General features: G+C 36.5%; 2 protein-coding genes across 2 annotated transcripts; both read left to right on the top strand.

Annotated features, from left to right (window-relative positions):
* The first annotated feature begins 17,790 nt into the window (after window positions 1-17,790).
* Window positions 17,791-19,415, top strand: LOC123902370 (carboxylesterase 1-like). The gene has a single exon (XM_045952072.1). It carries the CDS (start codon window positions 18,239-18,241, stop codon window positions 19,247-19,249), a length of 1,011 nt encoding a protein of 336 aa, XP_045808028.1. The 5' UTR covers window positions 17,791-18,238; the 3' UTR covers window positions 19,250-19,415.
* A 2,696-nt stretch (window positions 19,416-22,111) lies between these two features.
* Window positions 22,112-23,492, top strand: LOC123902678 (carboxylesterase 1-like). The gene has a single exon (XM_045952461.1). It carries the CDS (start codon window positions 22,359-22,361, stop codon window positions 23,361-23,363), a length of 1,005 nt encoding a protein of 334 aa, XP_045808417.1. The 5' UTR covers window positions 22,112-22,358; the 3' UTR covers window positions 23,364-23,492.
* Window positions 23,493-27,586: the final 4,094 nt, after the last annotated feature.

Consider the following 27,586-nt stretch of genomic DNA (forward strand, 5'->3'; position numbering starts at 1 on the left):
GCAAATTTATACATATTAAAAAAAGAGTAAATTTGTATTAAAATTTGTGCATTTATATTAAATGCATAATTTTTAATAAATAATTGTTTTTCAATACAAAATTACTACGTTTTGTTGTACATAGACAACCCCAAATAAAAATAATGTATGTTATATGAATTTATCTATGTCCATTATGGTAATTATACATCCAAAAGCAAGATTTATCTATGTCCATTATGAATTTATCTATTGAAATTCCTGGCACACAGTGGACAGGTGTTGCTCAAGGTGTAGCAACACTTGTCTGTTGTAGACAGATGTTGTTACTGGTGCGCCAACACTTGTCTATAAACAGAGCAAATAACATAAAACAATACAAACAGTAAAGTAAATAACACACGAGAGTTGTTAACCCAGTTCAGCCTAAAGCCTACTCTGGGGGATACCAATCCAGGAATGAAGTCCACTATCAGCAGTATTACTTCGAAGCTAAACTCACCCGTTTACAACTTCTCACTTAATCACTACCCAATGACACTTCTACCTAGGAACTCCTAGATATGAGACCCCGTCCCAATTCCCACCTTAACAACACAGACAACGTTGTTATTCAATTCAACAATCACAACAGGTGGAGACACACTCCTAAGAAACTAGGATTCACTCTTGCTTAAAAGCTTGCGAGTAAACCACACAACACAATAGAACAATCTCCGTACTTCAAAGCTTAGGAGAAGTTCACACTTACAACTCAATACACTCAGGTCCTAAGCTTGCATCAATGAGACACAAGAAAGGCTCACAATTAACACTCTAAAATCCCTAAAACTCACGCTTTGTAAGACTCGATTTTAGATGCTTGAAACCATATGCTTGCCTTCGTATTTATAGTAGTAGAACGACTTGGGCTTCAAGACAAAATTAGGGCTTCTAGAATTGCGGCAGCTGTGATATATTTTTGAAAACAATAGTTATATTTTTGAAACGCAAAAATATATTTTCCAAAAATATAATTCCTTTGGAAAATAAAACTAGGGTTTGGCTGCCTCATGAAACACATTAAACACGTGCGCCTTCCTCTGTAAGAAACCTTGAAACAATTCTTCAAACAGATCTTCAAAAGATTGAGTAGAAATTTAAACCCGCTAGCTGGCGCGCACGATACAGAGTCAGGTGTTGTTCCAAAGTGTCCCAACATTTGTCACAACACTTGGGGTCAGCACATTTGTCTCAACACTTGGCTAAAAATATGTTTTTGCAAAATGTAGCCAATATACAAAAACCCAACAATCTCCCCCTTTGGCAAATTTTGGCTAAAACAATATTAGACCAGTATATAGAGAGATACAGTATTACCTTTCCTTCGAGTCAACATGTTCACACAACTAGGAAAGAAAGTAACACGTAATAAACAATACTTCCATGATAGTCAAGTAGCATCAGAGGCAATGCAACAGCGGAATAATAAAACAACTAGCCTCATGGAACAACACAAGGGAGAAATAAACTCCCATAGTAGATGCTAAGAAGTAGGAGAAATAAACTCCTAATAGTTTAACGCGCATCTATTCATCAAGAGAACAACAGGGAAAAATAAATTCCCATAAACATCTGAGAAAAATAAATTCTCAGTCATAGTGGATAGTGGACTCAATAGTCAGGTGCCATAACACTTGGCACAACATTTGTCATCAAATACATTCAGGCGATCAAGAGATAATATCACTCACACTCCCCCTGAATTCATGCATACACACACCAGATAGAAAGAATATTCACTACTCCCCCTCAGTACATGCATATTACTCACACTCCCCCTCAATACGAGTATACGAACAATTCATGCAGACACACAGTCACCAGATGTGAGAACATCTGTCCACACACTTGTCACACACACACACTACTCCCCCTTTTTAGCCACAATTTAGACAAACATCATGCATAGGAAATAGAAGTGTCAGGGTGCAATTATTACAGACCATAGAGCACACACAGGTGCTAGAAATCCAGGGCCTTGCCCATAAAAGGAACATCAAAGAAACACCAAAAGTACATTAGTAACAAGTAAGAAAATATCAGAAATCATAGAGAAGAACTTTTATCAGAGTCCTCCATCACATCCTCAGAGCCATCCTCAGAGTCACTAGTTCCTTCTCCTTCTTGTTCATTAGGCTCACCCTCAACAGTCTCAGCAGCCTCCTCAGCTTTCAGTGCCTCAATCACACGATCAATTTTCAATTTTCTTGCCTCAAGGGCTCTGCTAGTCTCAGTAAGATCAGCAATCATCTGCTTCCTAGAGAGTACACCAGTCTGGACAGATGTGCCAACACCTGCTGCAGCATTTGTCCCATCCAGTAGCCTCTGCTCAATAACCAACACCCCTTTCCTTTTACAAGGAACATCAGTACTTCTTAGTATATCTGGGTGTTGCTCAAGGATGATATTGCATAGCAGAGTAGGGAGAGCAACTGGCTTCTCAACAGCATAAGTCAGAGCATGACTTAAAGTTTCTTGAAAGAAATAAGATCCATAATCAAATTTGGCCTTGGTACCCACAGCATATATGAACTTTCCCAATCCTCTGGCCACATCACCTGAGTGGGTTGTAGGCACCCAATTATGTGCAGCAATCCTATTCAAAACAGCATAAAATGGAGAGAGAGAAGTTGCAGCCAACTTAGCCTTGCTTGGCCATACCTTTATTCTTCCACCAGTGAGGACCTTGCAGACCTCATTGTCTGTGACTTTTAGAGGAGCCACTTCTTCAGAATCTCTTTGCAAATATTGGTTGATCACAGTTGGTGAGAATTGAACACACTTCCCACGAACAAATACCTGCCTGTATTCAGGACTTGCTGGATCATTACAGTTTGCAGCCACATTAATCAAAAACTCTTTGACAAGCCTGTCATAGCACTTGTCCAGACTAACCACAGTTTTCATCAACCCTGCATACTCAAGAGCTTCAACAATACTCGGACATTCAAGAATATCATTCTTTAAATTCCTTTCCAGAGCTAACCTCCTGTGATACACAAACTTCCATCTTGCAGACCCATTTTCTAGATGGAATGAGATATTATCCAAAGGAGCATAGGGAACAGTTTGAGGAACCTTCTTCCTTCCTATACTCTTCCTAGATGTGCTGCCAGATGCAGCAACATCTGTCTCTGGCTCAAAATCAGAATCACTATTTGGTGGAGCTTTCCTTTTCTTAGTTTCAGTCCTAGGAACCACCTTACTGACAGGTTTGGGAGGTCCATACAGAGGCTTTTTACCAGTATCTTTTCTAGCCTTAGAAGGTTTGGGTGTTTGAACAGGTGTGTTAGCAGTCTCTACACCTTTACCAGCCCTACTCCTAGTCCTCCTAGCCACACTAGCTTCAGAATTTGCAGGAATAGACTTTTCACTCACAGTTGTTTCATTAACAATTATAACCTCAGGATTTTCATTAACAACCTTGTCAGAAACAGTTTCTTTATCAGCATCCTTAGGTGGGGGACTCTCATCAGACTCAGAATAGTCCTCCAGATTTTCTTGTGCCAAAGATGTGGTAACATCTGGCACCACATTTGGCGCAGCGCCATGTGTTGCAACACTTGGCGCAACATGAGTCTCAGGAGCAGTTTCCTTTAGAGACTCATCAGCAACATCATTATTGGTCTCAGTAGAAGCACCAATATTATCATCAACAGCAACAGGGGAGTTAGGAACACTTTTCCCCAAATTTCCAGACATATCAGGGGTCTCTACACCTAGGGTTTTATCAGATTTTCAGCATTAAGACCTAAATTAACAGAAGTCTTACCAGATGTGTCAACATTCTCTTCCGCAGGATTAATGACAGGTGTAGGAACATTACTCGATGGCAGTGGATCATTATATAGTTCAGACATTGTATAGGCCCTTCTTGATTCAGTTCGCGATTTCTTGCTCTTCTTCTTCGTTTTCTTAATTGAAGCGGAGGGAGATGAAGGATTTATACTCGTTCGTGATGGTTTTTCCTTCTTTGCAACTGATTTTCTCCTCATCGTTGGACTTGTGGCAGGTATGGTGTTGAGAGGAATAGCATTTATCGCCATTTGTGGTGATGGAACACCTTCATTCTTCGTTGGTGATGATTTTGCAGAATCAGACATGATTATTGAGTAAGATTTTCTGAGAAATGTAAAGATTAGAGAAATGTTGATGAGGAAGATGGAGAGTTTTTGAGCGTGAGAGAGAGAATAGATGAAAAGCAATGATTGTGGTTGATGGAGGTTGTGGGAAGTTGAATGAAAACTTCCTTGATTAGCGTGTAACTTTTAAGTGAAGAGAGGTAGTTACACGCATTACATGTTGTAACTGCTATTTGTCTTCAAAAAGGCAAATTCCAAGTTTGCCTCTCAAATTTTCAAATTGATTCGCATCTAAAGCCTTTGTAAAAATATCTGCCAACTGTTCTTCGGATGCAATGTGTTCAAGTGTAACAATTTTCTCTTCTACAAGTTCTCTTATAAAATGATGACGTATATCAATGTGCTTAGTCCTACTATGCTGAATAGGATTCTTAGAGATATTGATAGCACTCAGATTATCACAGTAAAGTGTCATGACATCTTGCTCAACACTATACTCCTTCAACATTTGTCTCATCCATAACAATTGAGAGCAACTACTCCCAGCTGCTATATATTCTGCCTCAGCTGTTGATAGAGACACACTATTCTGCTTCTTACTAAACCAAGATACTAGATTGTTTCCCAAGAAGAAACATGCACCAGAGGTGCTCTTTCTATCATCAGCACTTCCAGCCCAATCTGCATCACAATATCCAATTAAGGTAGAATCATTACCATGAGAGTATAAAATTCCATAGCCACATGTTCCATTGACATATTTGAAGATCCTCTTTACTTGAGTCAGATGACTCATCTTGGGTTCAGATTGGTATCTAGCACAAACACCTACTGCAAATATGATATCAGGCCTGCTAGCTGTGAGATATAGCAAGCTCCCAATCATACTTCTGTAGAGACTTTGATCCACATCAATCCCTTTCTCATCTTTGGTAAGCTTCAAGTGTGTAGGTGCAGGTGTCCTTTTGTGACTGCCACCTTCCATTCCAAATTTCTTCACAATGTTTCTTGCATATTTTTCTTGAGAGATAAATATGGTGTCTTCCATTTGTTTGACCTGAAGACCTAAAAAATAGGTTAGCTCACCTACAAGACTCATTTCAAATTCAGATTGCATTTGATGCACAAAATGTTCCACCATTTGTCGCGACATTCCACCAAATACAATATCATCCACATATATCTGAGCTATCATTAGCTTCCCTTTCTCTTCTCTTACAAACAGGGTTTTATCATTACCACCTTTCTTGTATCCATGGCTGACAAGGAATTCAGTCAGTCTTTCATACCATGCTCTAGGGGCTTGTTTCAATCCATAGAGTGCTTTCTTTAGTTTGTAAACATGGTTAGGAAAGCTTGGATCTACAAACCCTTTTGGTTGTTCAACATATACTTCTTCATTCAGATAGCCATTTAGGAATGCACTTTTTACATCCATTTGGTATAGCTTGAATTTTAAGATGCATGCCACAGCCAAGAGTAATCTTATGGACTCCAAGCGAGCAACTGGAGCAAAAGTTTCATCAAAGTCTACTCCTTCTATCTGGGTGTATCCTTGTGCTACAAGTCTGGCTTTATTTCTAGTAATGTCACCATTTTCATCAGTTTTGTTCTTGTACACCCACTTTGTACCAATAACATTTATACCATCTGGTCTAGGTACTAGATCCCATACCTCACTTCTTCTGAACTGAGTTAGTTCATCCTGCATAGCATTGATCCAGTATTCATCAGTCAAAGCTTCTTTAACATTCTTTGGTTCAATCTTTGATATGAAACATGAATTGGAGATTGCTTCTTTTGATCTTCTTGTTGCAATTCCTTGATTTGGATTTCCAATGACAAGTTCCAGAGGATGATTCTTCTGTATTCTAGTAGATGGTCCCTTGTTTGGTCTAGGAACCTCTGTAGTAGATTCAGAATGTTGATCAGGTTCAGGTTCAGTTTGATCATCATCAGGTGTTGGGACAGGTGTCATGACATCTGTCTCTTCAGCTGGATCTGCACTTGTTGTATCACTATCATCAACAACAACATTAATTGATTCCATCATAGTTCTTGTTCTGGAGTTAAAGACCCTGTAGGCTCTGCTGTTGGTTGAGTAACCTAAAAATATCCCTTCATCACTTTTGGGGTCCAATTTTCTCCTAGGTTCTCTATCTGCCAAAATATAACATTTTGACCCAAACACATGGAAATATTTTACAGTTGGCTTCCTATTCTTCCATAGTTCATACAATGTTGTAGCAGTACCTTTTCTTAATGTTACTCTATTGTGAATGTAACATGCTGTATTCACGGCTTCAGCCCAGAACTTGTAAGGAACATTTTTGGCATGCAACATCACTCTAGCAGATTCTTGTAAGGTTCTGTTCTTTCTTTCAACCACACCATTTTGTTGAGGTGTAATTGGTGAAGAAAATTCATGACTTATTCCTTCAGCAGCACAAAAGTCAGCAAATTTAGAGTTTTCAAACTCCTTACCATGGTCACTTTTGATTCTTATAATACCACAATCTTTCTCTTTTTGAAGTTGTAAGCAAAGATTTTTGAATTCTTCAAAAGTCTCAGATTTTTCCCTAATGAAATTGACCCAAGTATATCTAGAGAAGTCATCAACAACAACAAGAACATATTTCTTACCTCCAAGACTCTCAACTTGTATGGGCCCCATCAGATCCATGTGTAGTAACTCAAGAACTCTAGAGGTGGACAAGTGTTGCAACTTCTGGTGCGACACTTTGGTTTGCTTCCCAATCTGACATTCACCACAGATATTGCCTTCCTGTATCTGTAAACTTGGTAGTCCTCTGACAGCTTCTTCTGATATGACTCTCTTCATGCTCTTCAGGTTAAGGTGTCCTAATTTTTGATGCCACAGCTTAACCTCTTCATTTTTAGTTAAGAGACATGTAGATACATTAGCTTCTTCAAGAGGGATCCACAAGTAGCAGTTGTCTTTTGATCTAACACCCCTCATAAGGATGTCTCCTTCATTATTGCTGACCAGACATTCATTTTTTGTAAAGTTGACTTTCATGCCTTGATCACATAGTTGGCTTATACTGATTAGATTGGCAGTTAGCCCTTTTACAAGGAGAACATTTTCAAGTTTTGGTAGACCATGGTCAATCAGTCTTCCAATACCTTTGATTTCCCCCTTTGCTCCATCTCTAAATGTCACAAAACTTGTGACATAGGATTTTACCTCTTTCAAATACTTTTCAACACCAGTCATGTGTCTGGAACAGCCACTATCAAAGTACCAATCTTCTTTTGATGAGGCTCTGAGTGATGTATGGGCAATCAGACTTTTCCCACTGCTTTCAGCTGTATACTCCTTGGTATTGGTTGTATCATCTTTTTGCTTCCATTCCATCCTTGTTTTAGTAATGGATGGATCAGACTCTTGTGGAATTTCACTTGGATAACCATACAATTTGTAGCAGTAGGGCCTTATGTGCCCCTTTCTTCCACAGTGATGACATCTCCATGAGTGGTACCTGCTTCTGGGTCTAGGTATAAACCTAGGTGTCTGCCATCTTTGCTGATGTGGTGCCACATGTGGCAACACTTGTCTCTGCTGTCTAGGAGACAGGTGTGACGACATCCTGTCATGCATTTTTGGAGACGGTTGTTTACTTATCTCAGGCATATATTTCCCCTCTTTGTTGTAATCCATAATCCTATTAACATTTTTGTATTCATACCCAATGCCTGTTTTGGATCTACTAGGAGCAGGCAAAGTTTCCAGGATTTCATCTAGATCACTTCCTTTGAATAGCCTAAGAACATGCTTCTTTAAATTCTCAAGATGAGAGTTTAGTTCAGTTACCTCTTCATTCAGATGGGCTATCTCAGTCAGTTGTTTGATCTTGTCAGCTTCTAAGTTGATGATAGTTGCCTTCTGTTCCTCAATGATCTTTAAACTATCTTCCCATTTAGTACTAAATTCAGAGATTCTTGACAGATTAGCAGCTCTCTCAGTTTGCAACTTAGTGATTGTTTCTTTTTGCTCTTCAGAGACTCTGCAGACTTCTGCACTCTTCAGACACAGCTTTTTATATGATTCAGCAAGTTCATCAAAGGTCAGTTCTTCTTCACATGATTCAGTGTCAGATGTGCAAACACTTGTCAATACATGTATAGCTTTTGCAATATCGGCTTCTCCTTCAGAATCTTCATCTGACCAAGTTACAGTTAACCCCTTCTTTTGTTTCTTCAGAAAGGTTCCACATTCACTTCTAATGTGACCAAACCCCTCACATTCATGGCATTGAACACCTTTATTTGGAGCTGATTTCTCATCTGTTACAGGTTTTCTGAAATTCCTATAAGTGTTGCGACCAATGTCAGCTGCACCTGTCTTAGAGCGTTTGTCCATTCTCTTTAGCACCTTATTAAATTGTTTTCCCAAAAGAACCATTGCATCAGAGATGCTTTGTTCAGACTCTGTGTCACTCAGTTGATCTTCTTCCTCAGCATTTGAAACAAAAGCAATGCTTTTGTGTTTCTTATCCATCTTTTCATTTGTAGCTACCTCATAGGTTTGTAGTGAACCAACCAGTTCATCTAGCTTCATATCTGTGATATCCTTTGCTTCTTCTATAGCTGTGACTTTCATGTCAAACTTCTTAGGTAGAGACCTGAGCATTTTTCTTACCAGCTTTTCTTCAGGTATCTTTTCACCCAAGGCATCAAATTGATTGTCAAAATCAAGTATGGTCATGTGAAAATCCTGAATGGTTTCATCATCATTCATTCTAAGATTCTCAAACTTAGTTGTCAGGAGTTGTAGCTTTGACAGCTTTACTTTAGAGGTACCTTCATGAACAGTCTCAAGAATTGTCCAAGCTTCTTTAGCAGAGACACACTTTTTGATGAGTCTGAATATGTGCTTGTCAACACCATTATATAGTGCATATAATGCTTTTGAGTTTGCAAGAGCAAGCTCATCCTCTTCTTTGGACCATTCTTCAGCAGATTTCAACTCAAGAGTTGGTTTACCATCTTTATCCATCTTCACAGGTGGAGTCCACCCTCTCAGAACTGCCTTCCATGTCTTGCTATCAATTTGTTTTAGAAAGGCCATCATGCGGGACTTCCAATAGTCATAGTTTGAAGCACCAACCAGAAGAGGTGGTCTGGTAACAAACCCTCCTTCTTTGTCCATCCTTGCCAGAAAAAGTTTCCCTGGAGCTCACCCTAAAATTCAGAACAGGGTGCCTGCTCTGATACCAATTGAAATTCCTGGCACACAGTGGACAGGTGTTGCTCAAGGTGTAGCAACACTTGTCTGTTGTAGACAGATGTTGTTACTGGTGCGCCAACACTTGTCTATAAACAGAGCAAATAACATAAAACAATACAAACAGTAAAGTAAATAACACACGAGAGTTGTTAACCCAGTTCAGCCTAAAGCCTACTCTGGGAGATACCAATCCAGGAATGAAGTCCACTATCAGCAGTATTACTTCGAAGCTAAACTCACCCGTTTACAACTTCTCACTTAATCACTACCCAATGACACTTCTACCTAGGAACTCCTAGATATGAGACCCCGTCCCAATTCCCACCTTAACAACACAGACAGCGTTGTTATTCAATTCAACAATCACAACAGGTGGAGACACACTCCTAAGAAACTAGGATTCACTCTTGCTTAAAAGCTTGCGAGTAAACCACACAACACAATAGAACAATCTCCGTACTTCAAAGCTTAGGAGAAGTTCACACTTACAACTCAATACACTCAGGTCCTAAGCTTGCATCAATGAGACACAAGAAAGGCTCACAATTAACACTCTAAAATCCCAAAAAACTCACGCTTTGTAAGACTCAATTTTAGATGCTTGAAACCATATGCTTGCCTTCGTATTTATAGTAGTAGAACGACTTGGGCTTCAAGACAAAATTAGGGCTTCTAGAATTGCGGCAGCTGTGATATATTTTTGAAAACAATAGTTATATTTTTGAAACGCAAAAATATATTTTCCAAAAATATAATTCCTTTGGAAAATAAAACTAGGGTTTGGCTGCCTCATGAAACACATTAAACACGTGCGCCTTCCTCTGTAAGAAACCTTGAAACAATTCTTCAAACAGATCTTCAAAAGATTGAGTAGAAATTTAAACCCGCTAGCTGGCGCGCACGATACAGAGTCAGGTGTTGTTCCAAAGTGTCCCAACATTTGTCACAACACTTGGGGTCAGCACATTTGTCTCAACACTTGGCTAAAAATATGTTTTTGCAAAATGTAGCCAATATACAAAAACCCAACATCTATGTCCATTATGGGGACCACTTCACCGAACTTGTAGTTATTTGTAAAGATATCAATCAAGATTTTAAAATCACTTTTCACATGAGTTGTGGAAAGCGCTACTTCCAAGCCATATCCAAACCTAGATACATTTCCCACAATTCAAGGCATCACACACATCAATCTTTTTAAAGTAGTTTTTCATCCATATTCCATCAAAGTTGTGGAACCATAGCCTGAAGACTCTCCATACAAGCAGTGGCGGCTTGCACACATGTGCGAGATGTGCGACGGCATCGGGCCTCAAAATTTTGAGGGCCTCAACTCAAAATTTTGAGGTCCTATAAATTACTTATATATTATTAATAACATATAAAATATCATATGTATATTAATAGATTAATTTTTAGGCCCTAAAATAATATTTATATATTGCTAATGTTCATAAAATATCATATGAATATCAATAGATTAGTTATTTATACTCGTAAATATAGTTCTAGCCCATTTTAATTTTTGCATAAAATTTAACCTTAGATTAGGAGGTTCCTTTTTGACGTTATATACAAAGATAATTATTTTATATTTCTTGTTCCATTTGATATAATGCAATTGATTTAATATTGATAATTTATATGTTTACAAGAATAAGAATAATTTTTTATATATATATTATATGCAGTTTAAATCAACAATTTTTTTGAAAAACTAAATTTAGATTTTTTTTAAGGCGCCACTTTTATATTTTGCACAGAGCCTCCTAAAACTCGGAGACGCCCTTGCATACAAGCACCATCGTTGTTGAGATTTATTCAATCTCCAGGTTTTTTTTTTCTAATAGGTGTAGATTGTCTCATTTCTCTAAACATTTCGATGAGATAATTGAGTTGAACACAAATTCATCTCTCTAGTAAAATTTTGTATTGCCAAAATATGGTTGTTGAAAGTCGTCTTTAAAAATATATTTGTTTCTCCACTTCCACAAAAATCAACAAGTGGTCCTGAAAGTTGTCTTTCAACTTGAAATGCCACGAGTTTGGTGATGTTATTGAATATCCGATTCCTGCAATCAAAGGTAAAAAAATCAGTGATAAAAGGGGAAACAGTCATTTTAGTCCCTCAATGTGTAATTTGCTGTCATTCTAGTCCCTGACTGAAGAAAAAATATAAAATAGTCCCTGACTTTGCAACCCGTTAATCATTTTAGCCTCTACCGTTAAAATTGGCAGTTAACTTTACCAAAAAAAATGACATTGCATTTTTGAAGACACGTGGCACGCTGAGTAGACATTAGCTGGCCAAATGGCCCGATGACATAGCAAGACCAAATTGACAATCTTTTTTTCTTTTTCATTTCTTCATCTTCTTCTTCTTCTTCTTCTCATTCTTCATCTTTTTCCATTTTAAGAAATTTTTCCTTCTATCTCTCTTCCTCCACCAACCACTCTTTCCATCTCTTCCTCGAACACAACTACCATCTTCATCACCACAAATCCAACCAAAACTACAACAACAACAACATGTTTCTCTTGGGAGAGACTTGCAATGATCTTGGATTGAAATGACCTACAATTTGCATTTACATTCTGTATGTTGTTCTCAGATCTATCTAATAATACATTCATTCTTCTCAAATTTATATTGCTTTTATTAGTTTTGAAAGGCCAAGTGTTTTGTATTGTTTGCGACAGAAAAATTTATATGAAACTCAAATATGACATAATAGTTTGGTAGCAAAGGCATGGATATTGTTGCTACAGTTGATTTCAGTTTTGTCACTCCCTCTACTAGGCCCTGTTAAATCCAAATGATTCTAATGAGCTAATTCATATTGTTAATAAGTTGGCTTGATGTGCAAGTAACAAAAGTGAAAGTGTAACTAATTGCTTCTAAAGCAAGTTAGTTAGTTTGTTAGTGAGTTTGTTAGAGCCAGTTAGATTTTGTTCTACCTAGGTTGTTAGAGTTTGTTAGGAAGTTATTAGTTGGTTAGGGCCTAAGAGAATCACTAGCTTTGTGGTGATCTAGTATAAAAGGGCTTGGCCCATATTAGTGTGTGTAATCAACTAATTTTTCCCCCAAGTGGATGAATAAAATCTGAGCTATTTTCCCTATAATCATCTTCTTCTTCAATCCTTCAATTACACAGCTTTTCTTTCTTTCCATTCATTCACCATTGTTGCAGCAGCAAGAATAGTAGATCCTGGAGATCGTGCTCATAGGCAAGGCCTAGAGACTGTGCAGCGCGCGCGTGTATTCTTGCCTGCTTGCTCAAGCCTGTGCAGGCCAAGTGATTTGTGCTAAGCTTCAGCTGCGCCTACATCTAGCATCAAGAGCCTGGTTCGTGCTTTAACCATGGCAACCTTTAACAATGGTCAATTCCCTGCGAATCTACCAATTTTGGATGGAAAGAATTATGATAATTGGAGCAAACAGATGAAAGTTTTGTTCAATTATCAAGATGTGATGGAACAAGTGATTAGTGGTGTGGAATCACTCTCAGAAGGTGCAACAGAGGTTCAAAGAACACAACACAAAGAATTGAAGAAGAAAGACTACAAGGCATTGTTCATAATTCACCAAAGTGTAAGCCCTGATATCTTTGAAAAGGTTGGAGATTGTGAATCAGCTAAGCAAGCTTGGGATATCTTGGCTACAGCTTATGCTGGAGATCAGAAGGTGAAGAAAGTGAAGCTACAAACCCTAAGAAGCAAGTTTGCACAGCTACAAATGGAAGAGAAAGCAACTGTAAGTGAATTCTTCACCAAAATTGCAAAATTAGTTAATGAAATGAAAGCTTGTGGAGAAATTGTGTCTGGTACAATGAGAGTAGAAAAGATATTGAGATCTTTAACTCCTAAGTTTGACTATGTGGTAGCTGCTATAGAAGAATCTAAGGATCTTGACAGTATTAAGGTTGAGGAACTGCAAGGATCTTTAGAAGCACATGAACAAAGGATGAATCAGAGAAACTCTGATAAATCCAATGGTGAAATAGCATTACAAGTTCAGCAGGGTAATAAGAATAAGAAAGGAAAGGGAAAATGGCAGGGCAATAAGGGAAAAGATGGAAATGGAAAAGAGAATCAAGATACCAAAGGAGGTGGAAATCAGAAGAAACAGTTTAATGGTGGAAGAGGTGGTTACAATGGAGGTGGAAGAGGTGGAAGAGGTGGAAGAGGAAAGTTTGACAAGAAACACATTCAATGCTATAATTGCCAAAATTATGGTCATTTTGCAGATGAATGTAGATTCAGAGAGGAATCAAGTGATGCTGAAGCCAAAATGGCTAGAAATGATGATGATGATGAAGGCTCAGTGATGCTTCTTGTAACTACAAAAGATGAAAGTGACTTTCAAGAGAAATGGTATCTTGATACTGGATGTACAACACACATGACAGGGAGGAAAGATTGGTTCACAAGCCTAAAGGCTACTCAGAATCACAATGTTAAATTTGCAGACAATAGCAGCCTTGCAGTACAAGCTATTGGTGATGTAACCATCAAAAGAAAGGATGGCAAGTGTTCAGTGATTTCTGGTGTATTGTACATACCAGGTATAAAATGTAATCTACTCAGTATAGGCCAATTGCTAGAGAAAGATTATAGAATTGTAATGGAGAATAGGTTGCTGAAAGTGTACAACACTAAAGGTAACTTGATGTTGAAAACTGAAATGTCAAAGAATAGGACATTCAAGATTGGGCTCAATGTTCTGAATCACAAGTGCTTGATGACTGCATCAAGCAGAGAAGAATGGAGATGGCACTATAGAATGGGGCACTTGAATTTCAAGGACCTCAGCTTGCTGCAAAAATCAAAAATGGTGACAGGCTTGCCAAGCCTGCAAGTGCCTGAAGAGATTTGTGAAGAGTGTGTGCAGTCAAAGCAGCACAGAGGGAGCTTCAGCAAGCATGCAGCAAGTAGAACCAATAGTGTACTTGAAGTGGTGTATTCAGATGTATGTGGTCCAATGCAAGTGAATTCATATGGAGGTAACATGTACTTTGTAAGTTTCATAGATGACTTTAGCAGAAAACTATGGACTTACTTGATAAGTAAGAAAAGTGATGTGTTTGAAATTTTTAAGAAATTTAAAGCTACAGTTGAGAGACAAAGTGGTAAGAGACTTAAAACCCTAAGAACAGATGGGGGTGGAGAGTATGTATCACATGAATTTGCAAAATTCTGTGACAATGAAGGCATTGTGCATGACATAGTCCCACCATATACTCCACAGCAAAATGGGACTGCTGAAAGGAAGAATAGAACAATAATGGATATGGTGAGGTGTATGCTGAAGGGGAAGCATTTACCTAAGGAGTTATGGGGTGAAGCAGTGTCTACTGCTACTTACACATTGAACAGATGCCCTACAAAGAGATTGAAGGGTATCACACCAGAAGAATGTTGGTCAGGACACAAGCCAAATGTGAATCATATGAGAGTGTTTGGTTCACTAGCTTTCAGACACACACCAGATCAATTGAGAAAGAAGCTGGATGATAAGTCAACAATGATGATATTGGTTGGTTATCACTCAACTGGAGGTTACAAACTCTATGATCCAATCAACAACAATGTGGTGATCAGTAGAGATGTAATAATTGATGAACTTAAGGAATGGGACTGGAACACTAATGACAAAAAGAAGTCAACTAGTGTGATGATTGAAGAAGTTAGTGAAGAACAAGTAAATCAGCCAGTTCCTGAGGTGAGAAGATCAAATAGGCTTAGAGTTCTACCAGCAAGACTACAAGAGTGTGAAATGAACTCATATGGTCAAGTGAACAATGATGGTGAGTTGATCCATTTAGCATTCATGGCTGAATCTGAACCAATTGATGTGCATAGTGCTCTACAAAGTGAAAAGTGGAGATGTTCTATGAAAGAAGAATTGGATTCAATTGAAAGCAATCAAACATGGGAGCTGGTGGATCTTCCACAGAGAAAGAAGGCAATAGATGTGAAGTGGGTTTACAAGCTTAAAGTAAACTCAAAGGGTGAAATAACCAGATATAAAGCAAGACTAGTGGCAAAGGGATTTCTTCAGAAAGAAGGTATTGACTATGATGAAGTGTTTGCACCTGTTACTAGAATGGAAACAATAAGGTTAGTAACTGCTATTGCTAACCTAAATGATTGGCCAATGTATCAAATGGATGTGAAGTCAGCATTTCTGAATGGTCCTATAGAAGAGGAAGTATATGTTGCCCAGCCACCTGGTTATGAAGTGAAAGGTCAAGAGCTTAAGGTGTATAAGCTTAAGAAGGCACTCTATGGTCTAAAACAAGCTCCAAGAGCCTGGAACAAAAGGATTGACAAGTTCTTAAATGAAATAGGGTTTAAGAAATGTGTCACAGAACATGGAGTGTATGTCAAGAAAGATGCTGCAAAGGGAGTTATTATAATTTGTCTATATGTAGATGATTTGCTTATCACAGGAAGCAATGAATCTTATATTAATGAGTTCAAGGGTGACTTGAAGGAAGAGTTTGAAATGACAGATTTAGGCCTCATGACATATTTTCTAGGCATTGAGTTTCTGAGGAATGAGCAAGGAATCTTAATGCACCAGACTAGATATGCATCAGAGATTTTGAAGAAGTTTGAGATGGACAAATGCAATGTTGCATTGTCACCTGCTGAGCCAAGGTCACAGCTAACAAAGTGTGCAGAAGAAGAGGATGTAGGCCCTACATTCTATAGAAAGCTGATTGGTTCTCTGAGGTATTTGTGCAATACAATGCCTGATTTGGCTTACAGTGTAGGGATTGCTAGCAGGTTCATGGAAAGGCCTAAAGGGTCACACTTGATTGCAGTGAAAAGAATACTTAGATATGTGAAAGGTACCATAAACTATGGTATCATGTTCCCTGCAAGTGACAGAGACAAAGAATGCAAGCTGATTGGCTACACAGATTCAAATTGGTGTGGTGATCATGAAGATAGAAAATCAACTGCTGGTTATATGTTTTTCTATGGTGGATCACCAATATCATGGTGTTCAAAGAAGGAACCTGTAGTGGCCTTATCCTCATGTGAGGCAGAGTATATAGCAGCATCACTCAGCACCTGTCAAGCCATTTGGTTGAAAAACCTAATTGAAGAAATCAGTCAAGACATGTGTGAAACAGTTACTTTGAAGACTGATAATGTGTCTGCTATCAATCTTGCAAAGAACCCTATTGCTCATGGAAGAAGCAAGCATATAGAGCTGAGGTTCCATTACTTAAGAGAGCATGTAAGCAATGGTAACTTGGCTCTAATGTATTGCAGAAGTGAAGAGCAAGTTGCAGACTTGTTAACCAAGGCTGTAACAGTACAGGTGTTTGAAAAATTGAGAAGTGAAATGGGAATTGAGACAGTGGACAACATGAATTAAGGGGAAGTGTTAAATCCAAATGATTCTAATGAGCTAATTCATATTGTTAATAAGTTGGCTTGATGTGCAAGCAAAAAAAGTGAAAGTGTAACTAATTGCTTCTAAAGCAAGTTAGTTAGTTTGTTAGTGAGTTTGTTAGAGTCAGTTAGATTTTGTTCTACCTAGGTTGTTAGAGTTTGTTAGGAAGTTATTAGTTGGTTAGGGCCTAAGAGAATCACTAGCTTTGTGGTGATCTAGTATAAAAGGGCTTGGCCCATATTAGTGTGTGTAATCAACTAATTTTTCCCCCAAGTGGATGAATAAAATCTGAGCTATTTTCCCTATAATCATCTTCTTCTTCAATCCTTCAATTACACAGCTTTTCTTTCTTTCCATTCATTCACCATTGTTGCAGCAGCAAGAATAGTAGATCCTGCAGATCGTGCTCATAGGCAAGGCCTGGAGACTGTGCAGCGCGCGCGTGTATTCTTGCCTGCTTGCTCAAGCCTGTGCAGGCCAAGTGATTTGTGCTAAGCTTCAGCTGCGCCAACAGGCCCCCGCTTATATTTTTCTTCCTCTATAAACTTCTCCAAGCCTCTTATGTCTCATCACCATCGTCATCTCACTATGTCACCTGTCACCATTAATTAATGGCCAACAACAACAAAATTCTTCCATCATCGTTCAACCATTCGATGATGATGATGATGATTATCACAATATTGATCAACAATATTGTCATTTTGGTCCCTCACCACGTCATCAGGCCACTTGTCCAACTAATGTCTACTCAGCGTGCCACGTGTTTCCAAAAAAATATCACGTCAGTTTTTTTTAAAAAAGTTAACGCCAATTTTGACGGCAGAGACTAAAATGACTAACGGATTGCAGAGTCGGTAATTATTTTGTATTTATTTTTCAGTCAGGAACCAAAATGATAGCGAGTTGCACCTTGACTAAAATGACTATTTTCCAATAATAAAATTAGATGGAACCAAATGAAGCCATACCATAGTAGCATAAAAGCATTTAAAGAGGGGGAAAAATGAATGATTAACTAAGATTACTATAACATGACTAACTGGAAGGAAAAAATTGGAGAAATTCAAATCCACTACAACTATATACAGTCAACTAGATAGTACGTTTCCAACCACACATTGTTAAAACTAAAAACGACAACACTTGCTCTGCTCCATATTTTTCATGACTCGTTAGATTAGATCCCATCCCATTCATTTGAACCACACCAATATTAGTAAGATTTTGTCCCATAGTTACTTGCTAGCTGTCGTCAATTTTCTCGACCCAACAACACTCCAAACATTATTTGCAATTGCATTGCCTTGTACGAATCTCACCCACTTAAAATAGTAATCTTAAATTCACTCACGACTGTAGTAGTAGTTTCAAGTAATTAACATATCACAACGTTAACTTTAAAGTTTTTAGATATCTATTCATACATGATACATTGCTTCTCAATAATCAATTAGTACAGTATTAGCCATGTCTTTGTCACTACACATTATCGCTACTACTGCTTTATTATCCTTACATTTCTTTCTCTTGTTTGTTAACTCATCATCAATAGATCCCTACAAAACACTTCACTTAATCCTCAACCCAAACGGAACCGTCACACGTTTAGACACAATCCCACAATCCCCACCCTCACCGGATCCCAATCTCCCCACACCCGCTCTCTCCAAAGACCTCACCATCAACCAATCAAAACACACTTGGGCACGAATCTACCTACCCCACAAATCACCAAAGTCCAAACTACCCCTCATCGTTTTCTACCATGGCGGTGGCTTCATTTTCTACAGCGCCGCTTCAACTTACTTCCACAACTTCTGCGCTAACCTCGCTAATCAAACTCAATCCGTCGTCGTTTCACTCGACTACCGCCTCGCACCAGAACACCGTCTTCCTGCAGCGTACTATGACTCCGTGGAAGTGCTTCACTGGATTAAAACCTCAAAAGATCCATGGTTGACACGTCATGTTGATTACTCTCGTTGTTATTTAATGGGAGAGAGTGCTGGAGGTAATATCGCCTACAACGCGGGTCTACGTGCGGCTTCAATAGTTAATGAGATTAAACCGGTTAATATCAAAGGGTTGATATTGATTCAACCGTTTTTTGGTGGGACCAAGAGGACACCGTCTGAATTAAGACTTGAGAAGGATCTGAATCTACCGTTGATTGTTACTGATTCGATGTGGAATTTGTCGTTACCGTTAGGCGTTGATCGTGATTACGTGTATTCTAATCCGACGGTGAATGGTGGGGGTAAGATTTTGGATAAGATTAGGTTGTTTGGGTGGAAGGTTGCGGTGTTTGGTTGTGATGGGGATCAACTTGTGGACCGACAGAGGGAATTGGTGAAGTTGCTTGAGGGTAAAAGTGTCAATGTAGTGGGTCAATTTTATAGTGGGGGTAGACATGGTATTTTTGTGGGTGATGCTTCCATGTCTGAAAAGGTGTTCGATTTGGTTAAGAGTTTCTATTGATGCAATGATGAGTCATGTAGTCAATACTTTGTTCTGTAGTTTGCTATTTGCACTTTTGCAGTATGCAGCAGTATTTATGGTCATCTCTAGAGATCTTTGCCTTTGGCATGTTAAAATAAAGGATTTCTTGCAATGAATGAATGAATCCCATGTTTTTCAGGATTTATTATAACGGTTTAGGTTTAGGTAACATTTTGTTGGTTATTAGGGAGTAATCAGCTAGTTTATTCATTCATAATGGTGTCTTTTATAAGCAAGATACAACAGCTTGTAACACAAGCAAGCCAGTTGGCTAGGCAAGCCTGCAGGCAAGGCAGGCCAAGGCGCGCGCTTCCTGCAGGCAAACAGGCCTGGCTTGGCTTGGTTACAGCAAACCTATATACAAGCTTAACCAATCCTAACACATTTCATATTTTTTATGTATTTCTTCGTTTTCAAATTTTGCTGAAGAATGACCTTTCTTATGATTTTTTTTTTCTTATAACTACTGATCGGGGGCACTAGTCGCTGTGACTTTTTTTTTATTAATATATGGAAAATGTTAAAGGTGTGTGAAAGGTTTATAAAAACAAAGAGTATGTAAAAAAATTTGAAGAGTATATTTAAAAAGGGAGACATTATTCTATTAAAAAAAAGTAGATGAGTTATGTGGAGTCACTAATGTTAGAACAAGTCTCGACAAATTTTCACGCCGGAACTTGGAGTTGAATCAAACTTTTGTGAGATATAAGTTATCTTCTTACCGACTGAACTATTATTCATTAATGGTGCATTATATTTTGGAGTTACGACATGACATTAGAATTGGATAACAACTTAGTGTACAATATATTCTCTGGTTAATAATTAAATCGGTCAAATCTTCCCATTAATTTATGTGGATTTCGAATAAATTACACGGTGATCTTATGTGTATGAATGGAGTGTTTCGAGTGAATTGAGAATTTGGATCCTCTTTAATTTTTTTATATGTTTCTCTTTCTCATTTTTCTAATTTAATGGTTAGTTAAGCTACAAAGAAGAAAAGAAAAGAAAGTATTGAATGAATGGTGAATATTATGACAGCATGAAGAACATGAGAAAAAGTACCGAAAAAAAATTCAAATTCGTGAATTGACGAAAATTAAAGTAAATGACTTGAAATAAAAAACATTTGAATTAATTTACTTGAAGAAAAAAAACATGAAGAAAAATAGATTGGGATTTTGTACCAAAAAGAAATTAGTTTAAAATTTAAAATGTGATTAAAATGTAATTGATGAGGAATAAAAGTATGGTCCGGATTATTTACAATAATGAGTTGAATAGACATGCTACATCATTGTAAAATATTTTTACACGAATGTCCAATAAAAATTAATCAGTTATTCCTCCACATTATATCATTAAAGTGAGGTGTAGTAGGGTGATTTGACGAAATATATATAGTTGGTATTGAATGACAATGTAAAATTATTTTACACTGTTGATGCATGCCCCATTTCTCAAACAATAAATTAATTTAAGTCGTAAAATATTTAAACCTCCTTAATAATTAGTCATAGTAAGATACTTGAATCATGAGTATGAGAAAAAATAGATTAAAAGAGTTAAAAAAATATTAAATAATTCATAATATTCATTAACTGATTTTCTTAATATTCACTAGTTTAAAGACACGTGCATTCATACGGGTTCACTGATTTTTATTTGATATTTGAGTTTGTCACTATATTAATAATAATGTAGAAAATTTATTTTAAATTAAATATTTTAAAAAATGTTATATAATATTGTTAAAATATAAGTGAAATTATTGTGTTAATTATTTCTTGTAAACTTATTTATTCAATTTTTTATGTTTTAGTCACAAATAATGGTCCCTTGTATATTTTTAATAAAAAATTAGAAATTTTATTAGGAATATTTAAGGTAATTTAGTAAGTTCGATACTAATTAGCTTTATTATATTATTATTAATTATTGTTTTTTTTTTTGTTATGTTTTGTTCATATCTATAATCTATTTGTTCATATTTTTAAGCATATCATCTTTTTATTTTTTTTTTAGTGAAATTATATATTTTTTTAGTGAAATTACAATGAAGGATATAAAGCTTGCAACATGGTTAAAAGTAATTAGGATAAATTAGGAACTTTGGTGGTAATCGATTTTAATATATTAGTAATAGATTATAATTAGTCACAATTTTTGTTGAAATAGTATATTGTAGTACGAGCAATGCTATTCATTATGAATAGCAAGCAACACGAGAAACAAGAATACAAACGTGGCTATTAATCATTGGTTTATAATTAAATAAATAATATTTAAAAATGGGAATATATCAAATGGGGATGGGCGGAAATCACCATCTCTTATTGTCGTGTGTTTCGTTTTCGTATAATTCAGCATTTTTCTTGTAGTACACAAGCCATTAGATTTGATCAAGTGGTGAGAGATTTGAGTAATATATTAATGATTTTGGGTTCTATCCTTAACTCCATCGTAAATATATATATATATATATATATATATATATATATATATATATATATATATATATATATATATATATATATTCTCTGATTACTATTATAAGCAATTAAATCCTGGTTGGTATGGCGGAAAACATAGTTGGTATTGATTGACAGTATAAAATTATTTTACACCGTCGGTGCATATCAATTAAATCCTATAATTAAAAAGTGTGGGTCAATATTGCCACAAAATATAGTTAATTAAGTCAATACTCTATGTTTATCAGCCATTGGTTTTTTGACATCCAACCAAACATAATTAACCGTTTATTTAATATCTTTTCTGAAGTCATAATATCATTTCTATATTATTTGTATATATTTTGGTTGGGACGTTAATTGGCTAGACTTTACGTTAATTGGCTAGACTTTTGTGCCTGTAGACTGCAACAATTGTTACCTAACTCAACTCAAGGATAAAAATAATAGTGGAAGATTCGAAGCCACTAGCTAGCAGTTTGTTAAACACGACTTTGATGTTAACTAACACACCATTGTTTATTGTAGGAAGAAAAGAGGAAATAATTGATGAATGATTAAATCAACCAACTTTCACCAAAAGCTCCACAAACCAATTACAGTGTACTACCATGTCAGGTCAACCCTTCTCACCACCTGAACCCATGATCGATCCCTTTCTCCATCTCAAAATCTCCCTAAATCCCGACGGCACAATCACACGTCTACGTGGAGACCAACACATCTCTCCCTCACCAAATCCCAACCTTCCAATCCCTGTTCTCACCAAAGACATCCTCATCAACCCATCACACAAAACCACCGCTAGAATATTCCTTCCCCGCAAAACACTCGATCATAACCCCTTCCACAAGCTCCCTATAATTGTTTACTTTCACGGTGGCGGTTTCATCCTCTTCAGTGCAGCCTCAGATTTTCTTCACGATCTTTGTATAAACCTTGCAAACGACGTTAACTCCATTGTTGTTTCCGTTGACTATCGTTTAGCACCAGAACACCGTTTACCTGCTGCGTATGATGATGCTATGGAAGCTCTGCACTGGATCAAAACTCAATCAGATGATTGGTTGAAAAACTATGGTGATTATTCAAATTGTTACATCATGGGAGGTAGTGCTGGAGCAAATATTGCATACAAAGCTGGTCTACGTGTAGCTGCAGAGACTAATGTTAATCATGATTATCTGAAGCCACTTAAGATTAGAGGCTTAATATTGTCTCAACCGTTTTTTGGTAGTACCAAGAGGGTAGCTTCGGAGTTGAGGCTGTTAAACGATGTGGTTTTGCCACCGCACGTGTGTGACTTGATGTGGGAGCTTTCTTTGCCGATTGGAGTTGACCGTGATCATGAATATTGCAATCCAACGGTTGGTGATAGTGTTGGAGGTTTGGATAGGGTGAGGGAGCTTGGGTGGAGGGTGTTGGTGAGTGGGTGCGATGGGGACCCGTTGATGGACCATCAGATGGCGTTGGCGAGAGTGATTGAAGAGAAAGATGTGGTGGTGGTGAGAAGTTTTACAAAAGGGGGTTGTCATGGGGCTGAGGTTCGTGATCTTATCAAGCAAAAACAATTGCACGATCTAATTAAAGATTTCATTTCTTTCCTACAGAATTAATCTTAATGCATGTTGAGATAGTAAGAATAATAAGTTGTATGTTAAATACATTGTACTATGTTAAGTTTAAGTATTATAATGAAAATCATAAATCACAATTTGAAATAAGAATCAAATGTTAGAGGCAAATTCAATTCTAATTGATATTGTTCAAATATATTAGTGATATATATCAAAATCTATTTTATAGTTTATGTTCCAATACATCAAAAAGTTTGGCATTATTTAAAAATCGAGATGAAAGGATGTTTTATAAACAACACCACACTCGTCATTGAGGTGGGAACAGTTTGGAATCACATTTCACACACTTAAATATAAAGACTTATTTTGTCAAAAAAAAATATAAAGACTTATTGTTGACAAATTGCATGATAATAATTGTACTTTGTACATGTGTAGCATGAAAATAATACTAATAAAGAAATTAAAATACTAACAAATACTTCACTTTTTAAGAAATCAAATATAGCAAATGTATTTTAAAATTTATGTAGTTAACCAGGGACGGACATAAGGGGGGCAAGTAGGGGCTGAGGCCCCCCCCTCTTGTTGTATTTTTTTTTTCATATGGTTGTTCTTGATACATATGTACACAGAAATTGATATTTGAGAGATGTGTTTAAAAATTAGTAACTACCGTTTGGTGCAAAACATGTACCCACAACATAGTAATTGTAACAAATTACTTTAAAATATTTCGATAATATATATTATACACTACTAATGTCCAAATTCAATTAAATTAGTTCTGATTGTTTGCTATAAGTGAGAGATTATTTTCTGATATGAAGATTGAGAAAAATAGATCGAGAAACAAGATAGAAAATGAATTTCAAACTAATTATGTGATTACTTACACCGAGAGAAAAATTGCTAAAAAATTTAATACAAATTTAGTTGTTGATGAATTTTATGATATAGAGCAATGTCGTGTACAATTTAGATAAACAATGTTATGTAGTTTTTGATCGTGTTGACCAGAAGAGAGCGACTTCGCCGGCGTTTGCGGTGGTTGAGAGCGTTGAAACCCCTGTTGAAGCGGAGGGGGGTTGTGTACCTGCAGGCACTCCGACGCTCAAGTCAGTTTGTGTATGTAAAGGTTTTCTTGGCTAAATAATGCGTACCTTGTGAATGAAGTGGAGTCACATATATATAGCCCCCAGCGCAGGGCCAAGGCCCTTGATGGCATTAATGGCCATCAAGTGGCTGCCGGAAAACGGCTAAGGAGCCTTGATGGGCAGTTAATGCTCATCATTCCGGTGGTTTGACGTTACAGAAATCATGGAGAAGTAGCCGTTGGTATCCCTAGCATTTACGGTGTGCCCGGTGATTAGGGGTTATCTCGACTACACAAGCTCGTTGACTTGTGTACCGAGCTTCTAAGCTCGGCCCAGAACAATTTTTATTTTTTATTGAGTATATTTAAATACTAATATAATTATTATTTATTTAATATTTATTATTTAGTTATTCCGGCCCCCCGTTATATAGATTCCTGGATCCGTCCCCGTAGTTAACCTCTTAAAAATGTAAAAAAATACTCTTTATGCATGCAGTAATAAATTTATTGGTAGTCTACAGTTCATAACTCATTTGAGCTCCAATATATTCCTTAGGCTTAGTTTACAAAATGGCATCTTCATCTAGAAAATTGCCTTTTAGATCCCCGTATCACGCTCCCCAAAATTCGAAAATACATACCCCTAATTTTGGTTTCGGTTTGGTCCGCATTCTAGATCTGAAATGACATTAATTAAGCTTCGGAAGCTACGATTCGAAGTTAAGTGATTATGGAACCTACATTCTAAAACAATGTTATATAGAAATAACATAGCAAAAACTAGATTGCTACGATCCAAAATTATGTGTGTTTGCAATCTACGTTTCGAAATGACTTAAGGGATGATTTCACCAATTTGAAGGTCTAGGAGCAATATAGGGGTCATAAGAGCAATTTTCCTTCATCTAAGCGGGTGTCTTCTATTGTGTACAAGGGTTACTAAATTAACCTTGGGGCTTAACATGATCCTTGTTACTTGGTGGGTTAGCAAGTACAAGTTGAAAACTGAATTTGTGGAAGGAAATTTTCTTATCCCACCCACTCACTTTCTTGCCTACTTCCCTATAGTGTGCAAAAAAATTCGGAAAATACGTTTCGAACTGTTTTTCTAGTGTAAAATTTACCCTATAAAAAATTCGAAAAACGTTTTCCGAATTGCTAGGGGGTAGGGGAGAAAATGAGTGGGTGGGATGAGAAAATTTCTTGTGGAAGGAATACAGGTCCAATACATCTCTTTACCACTCTTGCTAATTGGGCTTCAACACTTGCATTAGTCCAGCAAATTGATATACAACATCAATGCATCTGGTTTTGACCCCCCAAAAGAAGCATTTGCATCCATGTGTAGGCCAAGTCTATGGTGAAAGACTAGTCTTTCACCGTGCACAAATCATGAATACTACTATAATGAATACAAATTTTATAAAATTTACCGTTAGATTGAAACTTTATATCTCTTGTTAGCCAAAGCCTTGTGTGTAACCTATATATTGTTGGGGTTGATTGCAATGTAAGTCTCACGTCATGTTTTTCCCAACATATATATGATCCTAATTTGTTCTCTCCAAACCCAGCTTCCAAATTCTTCATTGCTATAAATTATGGGAACAAAGAAGTAGAGTTTGGATAAGGAAAAAGAATACTCTATCTACATCTAAGAAAAGAGTAGCTACTTTAATACCAAGACTTATATTAAAATCAGTTTGTAAGGTGATATTTGAATCCACTTATATATTGATCATGATGTTTAATTAGACTTTATCTCATCATAAATGTATTCTTTAATTAACACATTACTCTTACACATGAGATTAAGACTGGACATTATTTGTGTATGACTCGGGTAATCAGGCAGTAACTTGATAGCAATTCGTCCAACAAACTTTGGATAGATTTAATACAAATATTAGAATTTCAATTGGACTATCTCAATCTTACAAAGTCTACTTATAAGATGAATATTTTCAACATTTATAATAAATTTTTTGTTCACATTTCATTCAATTTGCTACTCTTATATGTTTGAAGTAGTCAAATGCCAATACATAGACAACAAATCTTTTCTCAATATATGTTAAAGCTTTGTCGTTTCTTTCACCAACCTCACTATCGACCCCACAACACAACCATGGAAGAAATTAGATTATATTAATGCATTTGGTTTAACCGTTATGTATGTTGGATATGATGACACGTACGTAATTATGGAATGACTGAATGAGATGTAAAGCAAATTAGAATAAGATATAAGCTTCAAACAATTATATTTTAGTGAAGAAAAGAACACGAGATATCACCATTCTCCAACTCGATCAGATCATTTTATTTGTCCTTTTATGGTCCTAATGTTTCTAAAATGGCCAACTTAGTCATAGTAGCTCACTTTGTAAGTATTCAAAGGCTTTATTAAAGTATTCATTATCTTTATCGTTTTAAAGTAAATATTATACTTATCATGTTTTGTCTTATTTAAAAATGATTATCATATCTCAATAATCAAGGAGAGGTACAGTCCTATTTGTATACATTACTAGCTAGCTGCAATTGAAAAATTATTGAACATTTGTCCTTATAGCGATGTAAATCATAAGATAAAACAAAAACATAAATTTCAATCAACAGGTGCAGTAGCTCTAGAGTTTGTTGCTTATGTGGCTAGGTGATAAACTTGATCTAGATTAATTGATTGGAGCATTATAAAATAATTGTGCAACAAATTAAAAAGGAGGGGCGGGGAATATAGTTTAGTTAAAGTTGAGGTCAAACTCATACACACTAACTATATGAAGATGTATGGTCCTAAGAGATGAAATGTTTAATGGAAATGCTAACAAATGTTTCTGGATTACTCTTTAAGCAACATCTTAAATAGTAAGTTTTTTTTTGTCTTATAAAATAAATAGTAAATTTTTGTAGAATTTTTATACAAATGTTTGAAGTACAACACATTGAGAATTAAATATTTCACTTGTTGAGTAAATTACTTCTTTAATATCTCTAGAATTATTTCATACACACCAAATACATAATCAATCCAACACATAACCGAAACTAAGTTATCATTACTACACTTGTAAGTATCATTAGACACATACTAAAAGGGAATAAATCATTAACAATTGTTGCATACAAGGCTTGCATACAAATAGGGGGAATAAAT

This window comes from Trifolium pratense, linkage group LG1 (genome assembly GCF_020283565.1).
Source record: "Trifolium pratense cultivar HEN17-A07 linkage group LG1, ARS_RC_1.1, whole genome shotgun sequence".
NCBI lineage: Eukaryota > Viridiplantae > Streptophyta > Magnoliopsida > Fabales > Fabaceae > Trifolium > Trifolium pratense.